Raw genomic sequence first — 19,899 nt, forward strand, 5'->3', positions numbered from 1 at the left:
CAAACGCACATAGCACACACATCCACACGCACACACTCACTTTAAACAAACACACTGTAGCACCCACTCCACACACTTATAGCACACACCCACTTTAAACAAACACACTGTAGCACCCACTCCCCACACTTTATATTTATGGATGAAGGATTGCACTACAACTCGTACACCTTACTGTAAATTGTACCTAAAATTGTACCTCATCCCATTTCTGCTTTGCACTAGATAGTACTGTACATTAGTACACTGCATAGTATTGTGTATTGTATATTATATGGTAACTCAGAACATTGTACATATGTCTATACCGAACACTGTGACCTCATTTTCTTCTTCTAAATTCATGCTATATTATGTTATTATGTTATTTGATACTATCTTGTCTAGCACAGTCTCTGGAGCGTAACAGTAAGAAGCATTTTGTATGAAAGTATTCTGTACTTCTGTATGACAACTATTAAAGAACTTGAACACAACTAACCTCTACCTTTATGTGAAGATTCAGGTCGAGGCAGAAAAAACCTTTTTCAACCGAGTGTAAGCTGCAGGCCTTGCTTAAGCTCTAACATGAATGTAGCGTCTAGCCCTCCTATCAAACCCATACTAGCGAAAGATTCACACATCGTATCCCCATCATATGTTTGGTGAATAAACACACTCCTTTTAGGAGGGACTCTTTATTTTCTAACAAATCAGATTTGGGCCGGGAAGGGAACAGGGGGGGACCACAGAGGGAAAAAGTCAACTCTTTTCAGCGACGCCTGCCACGAGCCGCTCGGGACTTGCCACCCCGTGGAACCGCGGAGGGACGGTAAACGATCGGACGCTGGTCATGACGATCCCTACCGTCACCTCCGGGCGTAGATGGGCCGGCTGCAGTGGCGGAGGCGCCCTCTCTCCTCCTGGCCTTCTTCGCCGAAGGTCCAGCAGTGGCGGTGGTAGCAGTGGCGGCTACGGCGGCGGAACCCCGACGACGAGCCTGCCGTCTGACTCCACCGGCGACATCGGGCGGGGGGAAATGAGGCTGGAGCACGGAACGCTCATCCTGCATCTCCCTGCAGGTTGAGGTCATCAGCTGCAGTGCCGACCCGAAAAGTCCAGCATCGGAGAGGGGTGCCGTCAGAAGTGGAGTCCTCTTCTTCTCCGGCACACGCGCCTGCTCCAGCAAAAAGGTGGCGCTGGATTAGAGTGGCCAGGGCACGTAGTTTCCCAGCGGCTATGGCCTGCGGCTGGATCAGATGCAGGATGGCTCCTGCCGACTGGGCGAGCTGATCATGTTGCAAATCAGTCAGCTCCGTACCGCCCGTCAGTATCCCGGACATGAATCTCGCCAGCTGCGCGATGTTAGAAGTGGCAGCCAGAGATTGCGTCGCGGAGATAAATGACTGGTCACTCCAAAAAGCCAACCACCTCGCCGATTTCCCTTGGGAACCGGCTTCCGTAACGGCTCCCACACCACCTCAGGACAAAGGAGCGGTGCCATCGGCCTATCAAGCCGAGGCACGCCCTCCTTCATGCCTTCTACCAAACCCACCACCCTCGTGACTTGCACGTAGGCGGGGGTAAGGCCCATGATGTGGGAGACCACCTGTCCCTGACGGACGTAGGCCTCCATTGAGGGGAAAAATGGACAGACAACGTCCACCCCTCTCACCGGACGGCGTTGCCATAGATGACCTATGAGATCGTCAGGAATAGGAACAGGCAGTGGCTGCGGCAGCGGCACGCCGTTTGCGACTGCCGCCGCCATGAGCTCGGGGAACAAAGCACGCAGTTCCCCCTGCATACTTTCCCCCACCGAGCTCGCGTCCCTCACATGCAGCAGACTACTGGTTAAAGAGCCACATTCTGATGTGGCTGATAGCAGGGCATCCCGCCGCTGAGTCGGAGGTTCTAACCCAACATCTGCGTACGAGGAATCCCAAGGAGACATCTCACCCCCTTCCAGTGTTACCTGGATGGGCGGGGGACATGTCTCCACGAGGCTTCGAACAAGAACCCGTCCGCTTCTACCATGTAGTCCTCTGTTTCCATCGGCCATGGAGAATCAGACGCATCCTCATCCGGCTCCAGCAAGTCACCAAAACCAGGCCGTTCGCGTCTACAAGCCACCATCTTGCGACGGGAGCGAGCTGACGCAAAAAGTTTGCGTCTCAAATCCCCCGCAACCAGAGGAGCCGGCCGCCCAACAGCGGACGACTCCCCGGAGGCAGAGGAACCAGAGCCGGAACCAGGCCATCGCACAGGAGACGGCGCTGGTGCACCAGCTCCTTGAAGAGGCAAACTATCCATCGGACGCCTACCGGGCGTGGCTGCCGACCACGAAGAGGCCTCAACCCCGCTCCAAGACGCACGACAGAGGAGGCAATGGAGAACCGCTGGTGAAGGGTGACGTTGCGAGCGCGACCCTCCGAGGTAAACATTATGACTTAGCTTTTTTCTTTTTAAATATATGAGAGAAGAAAAAAAGCAAGAAAAAATTTAAACACGTATCAAATTTCTTCGACTAAACAACCTTGTCAAGTGTGGGTATATACCAAGGCACTTCCTTGTGGTGAAAGTGAAGAAGGAGGCGAGTAGATGACCACACACCTGCTTATGAAGGTAAGCGGATAGGGGTGTGGCCAGACGGATGTCGGTATGTAAAGGTACATTGTGGAGTTTTTTATTCAGTGCTGGGCACGAAGTGAGGTTAGTGCAGAATGACGCTGAGCGGAAACCAGTATGAAATAGAACCTTCTGTAGTGTGGTAGTGAAAGGTTAACCTTCTGTAGTGTGGTAGTGAAAGGTTAACCGTCTGTTGTGTGGTAGTGAAAGGTTAACCGTCTGTTGTGTGGTAGTGAAAGTGTTAACCCTTTATAGTGTGGTAGTGAAAGCATTAACCCTTCGTAGTGTGGTAGTGAAAGGTTAACCTTCTGTAGTGTGGTAGTGAAATGTTAACCCTTCGTAGTGTGGCAGTGAAAGAGTTCATCCCTATGGGGTGAGTCTGTCTAGGACTCACATCATTGAGCAGCTTCTCCAGGTTCTCCTGCAGCTCAAAGAAGTAGACGGTGGTGATGAGGCCGTCGCGGGCCTTGTCCAGGCAGTCTCTGGACAGCTCCGTGATCTGGTGGTGGATGAAGCTGAGGACCCCGTCGGCCAGAGGGAGGACGTTCTCCGGAGAGTAGGCGTGGATGAACTCCGCCAGACGCCCCTCCATCTGCGCCGTGGCCTGGGAGGGAGGGAGGGTTGGGGGATATGGAGGGGATGGAGGGGATGGAGGGGATGGAGGGGAGGGACGGGGGGAGAGTGGGAGGGAGGTAGGGTGAGGGAAGAAATTAATTATACAAATTAATCTGAATAGCGGACCATTTCTTTTAATTCGTTTATACTTTTGTGTCCTTACATCTCACGATCATAATTATTCTTCCCCTTTCAAACATGCTTTTGACTAATCCAACAAGAAATAATAGTTGCTTTCCCCAAAAGTGTCTGTAATGTGATTACTGTGTTTTTCTCAGTACACATTTTTGTAATTTAATTGTTTTACTTGCAATGCATTTTTGGTAGGCCTACTTATGTGCTTTCATGTTCTACCTCAAAGCACATGTTTAGTATGATCATCATTCATATGCTGTTAATACAATCTAAGTGAAATGATGCTGATGTGTGTGTATGGGGGGTGGGGGCAGAGAGAGGAGTGACCACTTGATAGTCTACAGTCAGCCTGTTGGGATGACAAGGCAACTTTCTGGTTGTGTGTGTGTGTGTGTGTGTGTGTGTGTGTGTGTGTGTGTGTGTGTGTGTGTGTGTGTGTGTGTGTGTGTGTGTGTGTGCGTGTGTGTGTGTGTGTGTGTGTGTGTGTGTGTGTGTGTGTGTGTGTGTGTGTGTGTGTGTGTGTGTGTGTGTGTGTGTGTGTGTGTGTGTGTGTACATGTGCATGTGTGTATGTGTGTGTGTGTGTGTGTGTGTTACCTTGGGGAAGCGCTCCTTGTAGACATGGTTCATCATCATTATCTCATTGTCATAGCAGGAGGGGGAGCGTCCCGGGCTGGAGAGGGGGGGGGGGGGGGGGGGGGGCAGAGAAGACATGCACTTCTATTGGCTGTAATATAAGCGTGTCTACTACTTAGTAAACCGCATATACAATATAAAGATTATGTTCATTAAGATATTTTGAAATAAAAAAATAAAAAAAACAAAAGCATCATATACAAACATGAAACCTCAAATAAACATACAATTCTAATAAAATAATAAAAGATAATTGTGCTCTAATGATAAGGATAAGTGTTGTGAAGGGCCAGATTAAACCGAATATATATATTTATTTATATATATATATTTAATTGTATTTGTATATTCTCTAATATTCCCTGATATCCCTTGTATATTCCTTGTACAATATGCATTGAATATCCATTCTAGCCTACTGAACATCCCATAATAGTCTCCATTCTACTATTGGTCGAGACCTTGGTGCCAGGCTGCCATACCCCTCAGACCCAGTTCAAACGTACCGCTCAACATGTACGAACAAGTCCTAGTTCCGCGTAGGAATCTGGCTACCGCACCACTAATGGGACTATTTGTTCATAGTGCGTATATATACTGCGCTACTAAAGTAGGACTTCCCTTTTCAGTCCAGTTTCTTACCCTCCAATAGAGTGACAGACGTAAAGCCTCCCCGCGACGCCACGTGTGGGAGTAAGGCCAAGTTCGGCCTACCATCGGTATTGAGACATCGTGTATATTAATATTTGAATAGTCATATTTGGCACTATATCGTCGAGTTGGACGTAGTCTATTAAGCTAATAATAGTCTGTTAATAGTGCTTCGTGCGGTGAGAATACTACCGTAGTCAGCACCCCATCGTTTCGGGCAGAAAACTGGCTGCTTATCCAGGCTGATCGACCCCATGTGAGATTGCACCTGAGGAGCCCCAGAGCCGACGAGCGAGTGGACCTGTATACCGGATTATTCTACCGACGACAGCCCGCCTTCCCAGGCACGGATTATGCTTTGTATACGTTGATTATTCCATGGATAAAGACCCCCGACACTGCCGTGTGTTGGAACCCCCCCCCCCTGGAGAGGACGCAAGGTGAGGAGACGCTCTGCAAGACGAGGTCGCTTCACGTCTCTCCTCCGTGGACCGGAGGACGCCGGCCCACAAAGAGTCCATCTGCTTTCATCTGCGGTCCAAGGATCGCCGGCGCATTGAACGGCACTACAGTGGGTTCACCTGGGATACCCTTGGCCGGATGAGGCAGCCGGACTCTACCCCCCCCCCCTCCTACTCCTGTCGGCTTACAAGCGACCGGATTAACCCCCCCTAGTGTATCCAGTCTATAATCATTAAAGTATCATTGCTGTTATTCCTTAACTATTCCAGGTCGTATATGTACCACCTGCGCCTTCAGAGATTGGACATTCTCTATTGATATACCGACGAATACTCTTGCCATAAAAGTGCATACTAATTCCCATTCATAAATGTGATTGATTTGATTAAGTGCTTGCTCTACACACCATCGCTGTGTAGAAATAAAGACCTATTTCTAATTCGTACATTTGTGTTGGATCCGTTTCATCTACGTGACAGTGTTCATCATAATATATTTATGCCGAGTACTGGGTGGCCGAATATTAAGTACAAAGGTAGTGGTAGTAAATATCATATCTAGTAATACAGTCAGGGAATTGTACCCCTCAGTTACAATTGGTCCTTCGAGCCGGAGGGTAATTAGTGTAATATTAATATAGTGTTATTAATATTGAAATGGCCTATGATGAACACTCCACGAAACGATCCTCCTAACCAACGCCCGCAGCGCGAACGACGGCTCCCTCAGTACTTAGAGGCTTACGCTGTCAGTCAACAACCTAGTCTTCTACTAACAGTAAACGCGGTAAAACTAGAAAGTAAAAGTATGTCTAACCCCAACGCCCAGACTACCCCGACCATAGAGGCCCCTACGGGTTCTAATGTAACTGACCAAGTTCACGGTGGGGACCAGTGGGAACCAGACATGACTTCACACCCCGCCAGTACTGAAGAAGTAGTCCCCGATGAGTCCCGGGAGGAATACAACGCTACCGAGAGAGAACTCGGCACGGAAGAAGACGGGGAGAGCACCGTGGAGATAGAGCTCCAAGGCTCCGCAAGGAGTACCCCGAGGGAAGGCTCCCCTATACAACCGCCTTCTCCCAGCGAGGCAGAGAGGACCCTACAGCAGGCCTTCCTCATCAGCCTGAACGCCGCTGCTGAACGCGACCGACTGCAGATCCAGCAGCGGAGCGAAGAAGAGCATATACGTCTAGAAATAAGACGCATTCAGAGGGAAGAGAATGTGGCCCGAGACCGAGCAGACAGCCAGCGAGCAGCTGCTGGTGCTCTACGGGACGCAGAGCGCGACAGACAGCAAGCGCAACTAATAGAACAGCTGATCAGACGGACAACACCCTCTCCCTCCGCCAGAGGCTCCAGGAACTCGTCTAGACACACCTCCAGGGCGGCATCCCCTAGCCGAGTAAACAACCCTGAACTTGACCAACAGACGAGGTCTATACCCCCCACAGACCACCTCCCCCCACCGGTCCAAGCGAGACCTAGCAACCGGGAAGGAGCAGCATATCCTGTGGAGAGGCTAAACCAGAGACTACAAGCACTGGATGACCTAACTGAAGACGAAGAGGAGGAGAACCACGCCCGACGACAGCACAGTACTCTACCGGACCAGGAGGTCCGGTACAGCCCAGGCTATACTCCCGCGTAGCTGCGCTACAGACCCCCGACTCTATACACGGGTGAGCACGACGCACGACCCGCACGAGGAACAGCACCTGGACAAGCGGGCCATGGTACACTGCCGGTACCAGCCCATACCAAGGAGCGGGAGGAGACTCGCCTAGGAGGCCTCTCCCCCAACGCTCGCCGATGTATCCACAGTCAGCGTCATACATTGGCACGCCTATGGTACCCGACTTCACCCAAGAGAACCGGGCCCAGTATACAGAACTCCGCATGTGTCTGGAGACCATGTTGGTGGATGTATTGGATGAACGCCATAAATACGCCATCCTACTGAAGCACTTAAAGGTACCCCGCGCACATAATATAGCGCTCGCCTACGCGACTTCCACCACCCCATACACAGCAGCGCTGGTAGCATTGGACCAGAGGTATGGGCGCATATGGGATTACGCGATCCAGGAGATCCGACACATCGACCGCTTACCCCCAGCAATAGACAATCGAGCACTGGACGACCTGTCCATCAGAGTGCAGTCCCTGGTAGGGATGTTGGGAGCGCAGAGAGAGAAGGGGAGGCATGAACTTTACGCCAACTCAAATGTGGAAAGGATCTTGGAGAAGCTGCCGCCCGCTCGACAGGAGCGTTTTAGGCGGCAGAGAGACCACCGAGACCCGAATGGCCCCGAACCGAACCTCCTCGATCTAGCAGACTTCCTGGCGAGAGAAGTCAGCAGCCTACGGCTAGATACATTCGGACGGAGCACCCCTGGCTCCAGAGAAGGAACCAGACGACTAAATGATGGAAGAAGATCGGTGACTGTGATGCACCAATCGGAGTCAGTACCGAGCAGCAGGAGCCACAGTACCCCCTCCAGAACGGAGAAGTGGAAGATAGTGTGCCCCTACTGTGAGAAAGAACACTGGCTAGCGCAATGTGACTCCTTCCCCAAGCTGAACGCGGAGGAAGCAAGTCAATGGATAAAGTCCAACAAGCGCTGTTTTCGCTGTGCGCGCTCACACATGGCAGCCGAATGCCGCTTAAAGAAAAGGTGCACCAAGTGCGATGGAGCCCATCTGGACATACTTCACGACAGTAACAGACGGCGCCCTTCACCCGCACCATCCAGCAGCAAAGCGAGCGTCATGTACATCGATCCCGCCAGCAGCAGTGGAGCCCGAGTACTCCTAAAAGTAGTGCGTGTGACACTAAGCTACCAGAATAAAGTCCTGGACACTTACGCCGTCCTCGATGACGGGTCAGAGAAGACCCTTCTGCTCGCCTCCGCTGCGGCCCAGCTAGGGCTGCGGGGAAGCGAAACCCAAATGACAATTCGGACAATAAGACGAGATTTGAAGACGATAAAGGGCGAGAATGTCTCATTCTCTATCGCAGCAAGCGGCCAGCCTGAGCGACGGTACCAGATTACAGACGCTTTCACCAGCCAAGAAATAGGACTGTCGCGGTACACATACCCCGTCGCCAAGCTGATGGAGAAATATGCACATCTGCGCAAGTTACCGATCCCGCTCATAGACAATGCTATGCCGACCCTGTTGATAGGCTCCGACCATGCAGACCTCATTGTCCCGATAGACCGGGTTCATACCGGACCCCGAGGCTGTCCTGCAGCAGTCGAGACCCGTTTGGGATGGACTCTCCAAGGCCCGCTCGCCAAATCTCTCAACCGAAGTACAGCCACTAGATGTCTCCACTCCCGAGTCACAGAGGGAGAAACCGCACTCCTGCAACACGTAGAGCGGCTATGGACCTTGGAACAAATGCCCTTTAAGAACGGAAAGAAAGACATTCGCTCTAAAGATGACATTTACGCCATTCACCTCCTCGAGACGGGGACCAAGAGAGTCCCGGTCAACGGCGTGTTGAGATACGCCACGCCACTCCTGCGGCGAGAAGGAATGCCTACTTTCCACGCCAAGACAGACGCCACAGAACGGTACCTGCTGAACACGGAGCGGCGCTTAGCCAAGAACCCCGCCCAAGAGAGTGTATACCGCGCTGAGATTGAGAAGCTCATCACAGCGGGACACGTCACAAAGATGGACATTAAAGAGGCTGACCAGACCACTGAATCGTGGTACGTGCCTCACCACAAGGTCCATCACAACGGTAAAGACCGCATAGTATTTAACTGCAGCTACCAGATCGGATCCCAAAATCTGAATAAAGAGTTACTGCCCGGTCCCACACTCGGCCCCTCCCTACTCGGCGTTCTACTCCGCTTCCGCCAGGAAAAGGTGGCCATCAGCGGGGACATTAAAGGAATGTTCCTGCAGGTGAGATTAGTAGAGGAGGACAAGCCCCTGTTACGGTTCCTATGGAGAGAGAAGCCAGGAGATGAGCACCCAGCCATCTACCAATGGGAAGTCCTCCCCTTCGGAACGACGTGCAGCCCCTGCTGTGCTACATTTGCACTACAGAAACATGTAGCAGAGGACCCAGCAGCGGACGAAGAGGTCCGACACAGCGTAAAGAACAGCTTCTACGTAGACAACTGTCTACAAGGCCTTTCAACCCAGGAAGAAGCCGAGGCTCTCCTGATTAAACTCCGCGCCTCATTGATCAAAGGCGGCTTTGATCTCAGGCAGTGGGCCAGCAGCGATCCGCAAGTACTGCGCAGCCTCTCCTCCGAGGACAAGGCAGCCAGCAGCGAGACCTGGATGGCTACAATCCCGGGAGAAGCCCAGGAGATGACCCTGGGATTGGTGTGGCGATTCAAAACAGATTCGCTTCACTACAGACACAAGCCCCTGACTACGGAGCAGGGAAGGCCGGCGGCGGCGCCGACCACCAGACGGAGTGTGTACACAACACTCGCCCGACAATATGACCCGCTAGGATGTATTCTACCGTACACCACCAGGGCAAAAATGATTGTACGAGCATTGTGGGACAAGGACCAGGGCTGGGACGACCCCATTCCCGCACACCTTGCATCCACCTGGAGAGAGTGGGAGATGGAGCTCCACTCACTCCCAGGCGTTAATATGCGCCGAAGCTACTTCCCACCCACGGTGAGGCCAGAGACATGTAAAATGGACTTACACGTCTTCAATGACGCCTCAGAGGTCGCATACGGATCAGTAGCCTACTTGCGGGCCCAAGAAAAGGGGGGAGAGATCTACACAGCATTTGTCCTCGCCCGCTCGAGAATAGCCCCACGCAAGCAACAATCTATCCCACGCCTAGAGCTCTGCGCAGCCCTAGCCGGAGCGCACCTAGCCACGCTCATCCAACGTGAGCTCACCATACCGGTGTCTAGAACAATCCTGTGGTCAGATTCCACGACAGTACTCGCCTGGATCAAATCGGACTCATGCAAGTACAAAATCTTCGTGGGAGTCAGAGTCACCGAGATTCAAGACTTAACCGAAGAGTTAACCGGAGAAACAGAGTGGCGCTACGTTGATACAAAACAGAACCCAGCTGACGTCATCACCCGGGGGATCCCCCTGGATGACCTCACCCGTCGCAATGTCTACAGTGACGGCCCAGCATTCCTAAAGCTCCCGGAAGGAGAGTGGCCCACGCCTATCCCGAGGAAAGCCAGTCAGGAGGAGGCTGAGAATAAGAAGCCTGTGTTCTGTGGATTGAGCACTGTTATCTCCGCAGACCCCAACACACTCCTGATGGGGCGGCTAGATCCTGCATTACCCCAGACAATGTACCGGCCTGAAGAAGCGAACGGCCGACGAATGTGGAGGTACAGCCAAGTATTAGCCGACAAGTTTTGGAGCAGTTTCCTACTGCACTACCTACCATCTCTACAGACCCGCCAGAAGTGGGTAAAGGAGAGAGACAATTTGACAGAAGGAACAGTCGTCATGATTATTGATCAATCACTGCCCAGAGCTATGTGGCCGGCCGGCCGCGTAAGCAAAGTGATCACCGGTGCCGACGGCAAGGTCCGAGCAGCTGAAGTGCTTGTCCAGGGTCGCACTTACACCCGTCCCGTGGCGAGGCTCATAGAACTGCCCCGACTCCCAGACACAATCGATGATGACCATGACCCTATAACCCTATGACTTTGTGAAGTTGACTGACCCCTACAGCAAACCCTTATGTGTAAATAGACAACGCGATTAATCTGTCTCTGCTTAACTGATTAGGTCTGGGACCAATCAGGGGGTGGCTGTTGTGAAGGGCCAGATTAAACCGAATATATATATTTATTTATATATATATATTTAATTGTATTTGTATATTCTCTAATATTCCCTGATATCCCTTGTATATTCCTTGTACAATATGCATTGAATATCCATTCTAGCCTACTGAACATCCCATAATAGTCTCCATTCTACTATTGGTCGAGACCTTGGTGCCAGGCTGCCATACCCCTCAGACCCAGTTCAAACGTACCGCTCAACATGTACGAACAAGTCCTAGTTCCGCGTAGGAATCTGGCTACCGCACCACTAATGGGACTATTTGTTCATAGTGCGTATATATACTGCGCTACTAAAGTAGGACTTCCCTTTTCAGTCCAGTTTCTTACCCTCCAATAGAGTGACAGACGTAAAGCCTCCCCGCGACGCCACGTGTGGGAGTAAGGCCAAGTTCGGCCTACCATCGGTATTGAGACATCGTGTATATTAATATTTGAATAGTCATATTTGGCACTATATCGTCGAGTTGGACGTAGTCTATTAAGCTAATAATAGTCTGTTAATATATAGTGCTTCGTGCGGTGAGAATACTACCGTAGTCAGCACCCCATCGTTTCGGGCAGAAAACTGGCTGCTTATCCAGGCTGATCGACCCCATGTGAGATTGCACCCGAGGAGCCCCAGAGCCGACGAGCGAGTGGACCTGTATACCGGATTATTCTACCGACGACAGCCCGCCTTCCCAGGCACGGATTATGCTTTGTATACGTTGATTATTCCATGGATAAAGACCCCCGACACTGCCGTGTGTTGGAACCCCCCCCCCCTGGAGAGGACGCAAGGTGAGGAGACGCTTTGCAAGACGAGGTCGCTTCACGTCTCTCCTCCGTGGACCGGAGGACGCCGGCCCACAAAGAGTCCATCTGCTTTCATCTGCGGTCCAAGGATCGCCGGCGCATTGAACGGCACTACAGTGGGTTCACCTGGGATACCCTTGGCCGGATGAGGCAGCCGGACTCTACCCCCCCCCCCCCCCCCCCTCCTACTCCTGTCGGCTTACAAGCAACCGGATTAACCCCCCCTAGTGTATCCAGTCTATAATCATTAAAGTATCATTGCTGTTATTCCTTAACTATTCCAGGTCGTATATGTACCACCTGCGCCTTCAGAGATTGGACATTCTCTATTGATATACCGACGAATACTCTTGCCATAAAAGTGCATACTAATTCCCATTCATAAATGTGATTGATTTGATTAAGTGCTTGCTCTACACACCATCGCTGTGTAGAAATAAAGACCTATTTCTAATTCGTACATTTGTGTTGGATCCGTTTCATCTACGTGACAGTGTTCATCATAATATATTTATGCCGAGTACTGGGTGGCCGAATATTAAGTACAAAGGTAGTGGTAGTAAGTATCATATCTAGTAATACAGTCAGGGAATTGTACCCCTCAGTTACAATAAGCGCTCAATGAAGAAATCCAATCCCATTGTCAAAGGAAAGTCTAACATGCCTGAAGCGCTTGATACTATCTTGTCTAGCACAGTCTCTGGAGCGTAACAGTAAGAAGCATTTTGTATGAAAGTATTCTGTACTTCTGTATGACAACTATTAAAGAAACTTGAACTACACACTATCGATCGGTCCCCAAACAGCATTGCCAACTTCAACAGACCCAGATGTGAGCTCCAGGTATTGACAATGTCAATGCTACATTATATCCTACCACATGGCCCCTAATGGCCACCACAACCCAACGTGTAGATAGATAGATGCTACATATCCCACCACATGGCCACTAATGGCCACCACAACCCAACAGGCTGCTTTTGTAAGAATTTGTTCTTAATTGCTTGCCTGGATAAATAAAGGTTAAATAAAATAAAATAAAAAACATGCTTGACAGTTAGTCCCAGCGTCCCAGAACCAAATAAAAGCCACATGGAAAATAACCAAATAAAATCAACCCTGTAAAAATAATGACGCGACGGCCTATAAACGTGCATTTTCAAACGAGCGCTTTTAAAAGGGGACACTGATTTCAGTCGCTTAATCTCTTCCTTAATCTGAGCGGCGCTGACCTGAGGCTACGGGAGCGTGGGCGCATGTGAGGCGAGCAGCGGCCCCCGTCATCATCCGTGATGCTCTCCGTGCTGCCAAAGTGCTTGGACAGGAAGTGAAGCTCGTCCATGGTGGGCTGGTAGGGCAGCTGGTGCAGCCGTTCCTGAGAGGAACTGGAGGACTGGTGGAGAGGAGAGCGATATAGAATAGAATAGAATAGAGGTGAAAAATGCACTCCATGTTATACTGTATACCACACTGTAGACATACTGTATACTATATTGGATACTATAATAATAATAATAACTTTATTTGTATAGCACTTTTCATACAGAGGTTGCAGTTCAAAGTGCTTCACAACAGTAAAAAAATACAGGCATAAGCGAGCATAAAAAGATAGACAGGTAGAATCACAGTGTTTCACATTAGGATCTAGCATCCCAATAGGCTCTCCGCTTACAGTTTTCAGTAACACAAATAGTAAAAATTGTTTAAAATTATTCAGTTTAAAAATAGTGAACAAATAATCACAGTGTTTCACATTTGGATCTAGCAAATAATAAAAAATAGTTTAAAATGATTCCGTTTAAAAATAGTCATCAGTAAGAAGTAAAAAGTGCAATAACCGACGGACATAAAAATACAGGCATGAGCGAGCATAGCAAGATATGGCAAATCACAGTGTTTCACATTAGGATCTAGCATCCTAATAGGCTCTCTATTCAGTAATACTCCTGTAATTCATGAACAAATAATCACAGTGTTTCACATTTGGATCTAGCAAATAATAAGAATAGTTTAAAATGATTCAGTTTAAAAATAGTCATCAGTAAGAAGTAAAAAGTGCAATAACCGACACATGAATTTGATAGGCAGTGTAAAAGAGTAGGCAGGGTAAGAATAAATACAAGTTGTGTCAGGATATCCCTGATGTTTCCTCTTGCCACTAGGTGGTAGCAGATATCTATCAGTGAAATGCCTGAGCAAAGAGATAGGTTTTAAGCTGTCTTTTAAAGATGTCTAGCGAGTTGGCTTCCCTGATGTTTTGGGGTAGTTTGTTCCATAGTTTTGGGGCATAGTTGATAAAGGCTGCATTACCGATCCTCTTTTGACTGCTTCTGGGAGCCTCTAGTAGTCCAGCAGCTGATGATCGCAGTGTTCTTGCTGGTGTGTAATTTATTAGAGTGTTGGCGATGTAGCTAGGTCCCTGTCCATTTAGAGCTTTGTATGTAAGGAGAAGGACCTTAAAGTCAATTCTAAATGTTACAGGAAGCCAGTGTAAAGCGGCTAGGACTGGACTATGCAACTGTATTCTATATTTATTTCACAGTATTCATTATACTTTCATTATATATTTATTAGGGCTGTCAAAATTAATGCTTTAACTTTGGAGATTAATTTAAATTATTTAAAGCATGTGAGTGAAACATCTTCAATTTTTGCACCGCGGATATAAGAAAGAGGTCTAGCTGAGTCAATGTTGATGGTTTTGTTGAACATTTGTATTTCACAGGAGAGAAACTGTATTCAAAGAAAGCTATTAAAATAGTCTTTGAATCTAAATATACTTTCTTTGTGTTGATTTTACATTAATTCCATGATTTTATTCAAGTAAATATCTGTTATAAGCTTCGGCCTTAAGTAGAAAAATGCTATTTTTTTATCTAGATTAATCTAGATTAATTACAGAAAATTGTGAGATTAATTAGTTAAATTTTTTTAATCTATTGACAGCACTAATATTTATATATGATATTATATATATATATATATATATATATATATATATATATATATATATATATATATATATATATATATATATATATATATATATATATATATAGATGGAGAGGAGGAAGAGGAAGAGGAGAGAGATTATGGGGGGCAGAGGAAGGTGAACGAGGAGCGTGCAGGGGATGAGGAAGGCCAGGTGGGAGGCGTAGGAGGAGATGGAGAGAACACAAACACGAGGCAACAAAACAGAGTGGAACAACTCCCACACAGAGAACATGCACAACTGGTGCTGCTGGCCACTGTCAGCTTCATCCATCTGTCTCTCTCTCCCGTAAAAGACATCCCTCCCTCCCTCCCTCCCTCCCTCCCTCCCTCCCTCCCTCCCTCCCTCCCTCCCTCCCTCCCTAGCCAGATGGGTTAGCCAGAGAGCAGGCCTGTGATATTGCTGTTATGTAATACAGAGAGACACACAGAACAACCTGAGGGAGAAAAATGGAAGACAAAATGCTAGGGATGTACCGTATGGTTTTGTGTGTGTGTGTGTGTGTGTGTGTGTGTGTGTGTGTGTGTGTGTGTGTGTGTGTGTGTGTGTGTGTGTGCGTGTGTGTGTGTGTGTGTGCGTGCGTGCGTGCGTGCGTGCGTGCGTGCGTGCGAGCGAGCGAGTGAGTGAGTGAGTGAGTGAGTGAGTGAGTGAGTGAGTGAGTGAGTGAGTGAGTGAGTGAGTGAGTGAGTGAGTGAGTGAGTGAGTGAGTGAGTGAGTGAGTGAGTCAGTGAATCAGTGAGTCAGTGTGTGTGTGTGTGTGTGTCTCTCGCCGGGATCACCACCTTATTGTGGTGAGGCACTTTGTGCGTCTCCATGACCCCTAGAGCTATGTCGGCGGGAGTCTCGCACTCCTGGCAGGGTCACCGAAGCTGAACAGGTCAAAGGGTAGAGGCCAGACTATGAGTGATCCTAGAACACCCCAACGGCGGAGCAGGCGGAAGATGGTGGATGTGAGAACCAGCACAACGGCTGCGAAGGCGGAGGAAGGCACCCCCACTGCCACGTGGGTAAACCTGAGGGGGTACAGTGGCTAGGGGAGTAAAGCCTGAAGACAGATCTGCCCTGGGGACGGGCACAGCCGGAGTCCAACAGACCGGACCACCAGCAGCCCCCTGCAACTCCCGCCAGACAAAGGTCGTCATGGGTTCTCTCATGCCACTGGAGGTCAATCTGCAAGGAGTGAAGATGGTTGGAGTGAGGACTACACAGCCACACCCTCACCTTAATCCTCACCTAAAATATTAAGAAATAAGCATTTATGCATTGCTTCGTGGAATGTTCGCACACTGCTGGACCTGGCTGAAACACCTGACAGGCCCCACCGCAGGACAGCACTCGTGGCCCTGGAGCTTGCAAGGTATAACATCGACATTGCAGCTCTCAGCGAGACCAGACTACATGGAGAGGACTCCCTGACAGAGGTTGGTGCAGGGTACACCTTCTTCTGGAAGGGGGTCCCTGAAGGCACCCGCCGCATCCACAGAGTAGGCTTCGCTGTGAAGTCCCAACTGCTGCAACGCATCCCAGAGTCGCCCATCGGCGTCAACGAACGCCTAATGACATGGCGCATTCCCCTTGCAAAGGGACGCTTCGACACTCTCCTTAGTGCTTATTAGGGATGGGAATTGATAAGATTTTATGGATACGATTCCATTATCGATTCTGCTTATCGATCCGATTCTGCTTATCGATTCCCTTATCAATCCCTGATACATTTTTTATTTAAATAAATAAATTGTAAATGCAACAGAACTAAGCTGGTTAGAATAACAACATGCAACTTGACATTTCTGATTGTCATTTATTGTTGAGCCCCCATGTCAGAAAAATACAAAAACTGTAAAAAAAAAAAAAGAGAAATGAAATATACACTTAAATAGAATTATTATTATTTTTTTATTCTTAAACTAATTTAATCTATTGAATAACGACCTGTTGAATGCAACTACAGTTCAATATCTTAAACTAATTTAATCTATTAAACCGTAGTTGCATTCAACAGGTCGTTATTCCTCTGACTTCTCTGTTTCTGGTCTTTCAGAAGACCAGCGCGCGCACACACACACACACAGACGGCTCCCTGCCCGATCGCGTGAATGCCTTCTACAACGCTGTTCCAGTTCCGCGTTGCCATTTTGCGCTCTGATTGGCCGAGCGCGCGCATGCGCATGAGCCGCGCCAAGCTCCTCACGCAGGCAGGAATCTAAACTCCCCTTAACGCAATTTATACAAATGGAAGTATTGATTACGCCGTAACGAATCATTAAAAAAATATACCGTTACCTGGAATATATTGTGCCTTTACACATATGTTGGATTATGTAATTGGTTTGTCATGACAAACCAATAAAAAATCGCATTGCTCGCAGCAGCATATTCTCCCCGCTGGTGATCGGCGCACGGAGGGTCGTGGACCGGCAACACAGCCGCGAAGCCGGCGATGCGATTTTTTATTGGTTTGTCATGACAAACCAATTACATAATCCAACATATGTGTAAAGGCACAACATATTCCAGTTAACGGTATATTTTTTTAATGATTCGTTACGGTGTAATCAATACTTCCATTTGTATAAATTGCGTTAAGGGGAGTTTAGATTCCTGCCTGCGTGAGGAGCTTTTTGCGGCTCATGCGCATGCGCGCGCTTGGCCAATCAGAGCGCAAAACGGCAACGCGGAACTGGAACAGCGTTGTAGAAGGCATTCACGCTGCCCGGTCCCCGGTCCCTGCTCGCCCCCACCCTTTTTCTACCTGAGCTCAGTGTGTGTCTCTGTGTGTCTAGCTTGGTTAGTTAGCGTTAGCTAGCGTTAGCTCCGCGGCTATGTTCTAAAGCATTGGAGTAGTTTTCACTGCACGTAGAAACAGTCAAACAGCGGGAGCATTTCGGGAGCATATGACCAAAAACCAGGCAATTTCGAGCCCTTAACACTTTGATTGCCCATCACGAGTTTTCTCGGGTTTACCCCCGCGGGTTGAATGCCCATCACGAGAATACGAGCGTTTTTATTTTTATTAGCGGTCTGAATTCATATTTCATCAACCGAGTCTACCGTTGGAAATCCAGCCACTCCAGGTGCTCAGATGTGAAAAAAGCTTGACATTTGTCTTCATTTTTCCATGAAAACGAGTGCTTTTCAAAATGCTAGAAAACGAAAATGAAGCGATAAAAAAACAATCTGCTACGACAATGTTGACTGGAAAATGAGTCTTTGATAAGCGACGGGCAGATTAGACACATAGCCATAATTTAAAACATAGATTAGGCGATATTAACGTTAACATTGAAGTGGTGCTGGGCATTCAAGGAGGTAAAAAGGAATTAAGCTTGGGCAGTGAAAGTGTTAAAGGAAAACTCCAACATTTTGGGAAATTAGCTTATTTGCCATCTACCCTGCAGTTAGACAAGAAGATACATACCATTTTTCTTCTCTGTGCATGCAGTAGGAGTAGAAAGAAGCGCACCGTTAGCCTAGCTTAGCCTCAGTCACTGGAAGTAGGTTCCTCCATTAGCCTAGTTCCCAACGTCTTCCTACTCCTACTGCATGCACAGAGAAGAAAAAGGTATGCATCTTCTTGTCTAACTCCAGGGTTCCCAAAATGTTGGAGTGTTAAGATACATACCTTTTTCTTCTCTGTGTATGATGCAGTAGGAGTAGGAAGACGTACACGTTAGCCTAGCTTAGCGTCAGTCACTGGAAGTAGGTTCCTCCATTAGCCTAGTTCCCAACGTCTTCCTACTCCTACTGCATGCACAGAGAAGAAAAGGGTATGCATCTTCTTGTCTAACTCCAGGGTATATGGCAAATAAGCTAATTTCCCAAAATGTTGGAGTTTTTCTTTAAGGAATCAAATAGTCTGCTCTATGGCTGCATGCTGGCGCTAACGTTATTGTTTTAAAATGCGCAACTGTCGGAAAAACCTGGCAGCGATAAGAGGAATCGATAGTCACAGAGGCATGCGATTCCAGGAATCGGACAATTAGGAACCGGCTCCCAACGGGAACCGGTTTTCGATTCCCATCCCTAGTGCTTATGCACCAACTTTAGACGCTGAGTTCAACATCAAAGAGGATTTCTACCGAGCTCTCGACTCAATATTACAGAAAACTCCAGCTACGGACGAGCTCATACTCATGGGAGACTTCAATGCCAGAGTGGGCACGGAGCACCTGGTATGGGACAGAGTTATTGGCCGACACGGAGTAGGGAAGATAAATGACAACAGGCTTCGGCTCCTCTCCCTCTGTGCAGAACACCACCTGGTCATAACCAACACCATCTTCCAGATGAAGAACAGGTTCAAAACCACCTGGCAGCACCCGCACTCTAAACACTGGCATCTCCTGGACTACGTGATTGTACGCCAAAAGGACAGACAGGACGTCCTTACCACCCGGGTCATGCGTGGAGCCGAGTGCTGGACTGATCACCTCATGGTCAGATCCAAACTACTCATGAGTATTCAACCCCATGGACTGAGGGCAGCACCTAATAAGAAACTCAATTCTGCAGCACTGGCAGCTCCTTGCTGAAAACCTCAACAAGATCCCGGAGGAATCAGCTGACTGGCCAGCTCTGCGCCAGGCTATCCACAGCGCAGCCTCTGAGGCTCTTGGCCAGACGAGGAAACGTCACCAGGACTGGTTTGTTTGTAACTCAGCCAAGATACAGTCCCTACTAAAAACCAAGCATGAAGCCCACAAAGCTCTCCTGTCCTGCCCTGGTTCTCCCACCCTGAAAGCTGCCTTTGCTGCAGCAAGAACAGCAACCCAGCGTGCCCTCTGGACTATGGAGGATGCCTGGTGGATACAGAAGGCGAAGGAGATCCAAAGCCTGGCAGACTGCAACAACACCCAGGGCTTTTACGATGCCATCAAAGCATTGTATGATACACACACGTAGGCCTGCCACGATAACACATTTTGCTGGGCGATTAATTGCCCCCAAAAATATCGCGATAAGCGATATTATTGCGACCGGTTAGAGAATTTTTTTGAGAAATTTATTTCCCAAAACTTTTATTTTGAAGCCCACCGCTCCGTCTTTTCCGGTTTAAGACTTTTATTTTGAAGCCCACCGACCGGACCGGAAGTATTGTTGTGATTATCCTAGCCGACAACTTGTCTCGTCTGGTTGTGTTTTTTAGTTTTAACGTTAGCTACTAACGTTAGATGCAGCTACTACAG

At 48.6% G+C, this 19,899-nt stretch overlaps 1 protein-coding gene across 1 annotated transcript in view; it reads right to left on the reverse strand.

Moving 5' to 3' along the window:
- LOC311240628 (microtubule-associated serine/threonine-protein kinase 1-like) overlaps positions 1-19,899 on the reverse strand; it is a gene marked incomplete at both ends in the record, with an annotated part of 155,423 nt that overhangs the window by 73,637 nt on the left and 61,887 nt on the right. Inside the window, 3 exons of the mRNA XM_084329200.1 lie at positions 3,002-3,211; positions 3,954-4,029; positions 12,954-13,114. Coding sequence (XP_084185326.1) covers positions 3,002-3,211; positions 3,954-4,029; positions 12,954-13,114 — 447 coding nt within the window. The remainder of the gene's footprint in view (positions 1-3,001; positions 3,212-3,953; positions 4,030-12,953; positions 13,115-19,899) is intronic.

The sequence above is a fragment of the Notolepis coatsorum genome (assembly GCF_963971535.1).
Source record: "Notolepis coatsorum genome assembly, chromosome: 14".
Classification (NCBI taxonomy): domain Eukaryota; kingdom Metazoa; phylum Chordata; class Actinopteri; order Aulopiformes; family Paralepididae; genus Notolepis; species Notolepis coatsorum.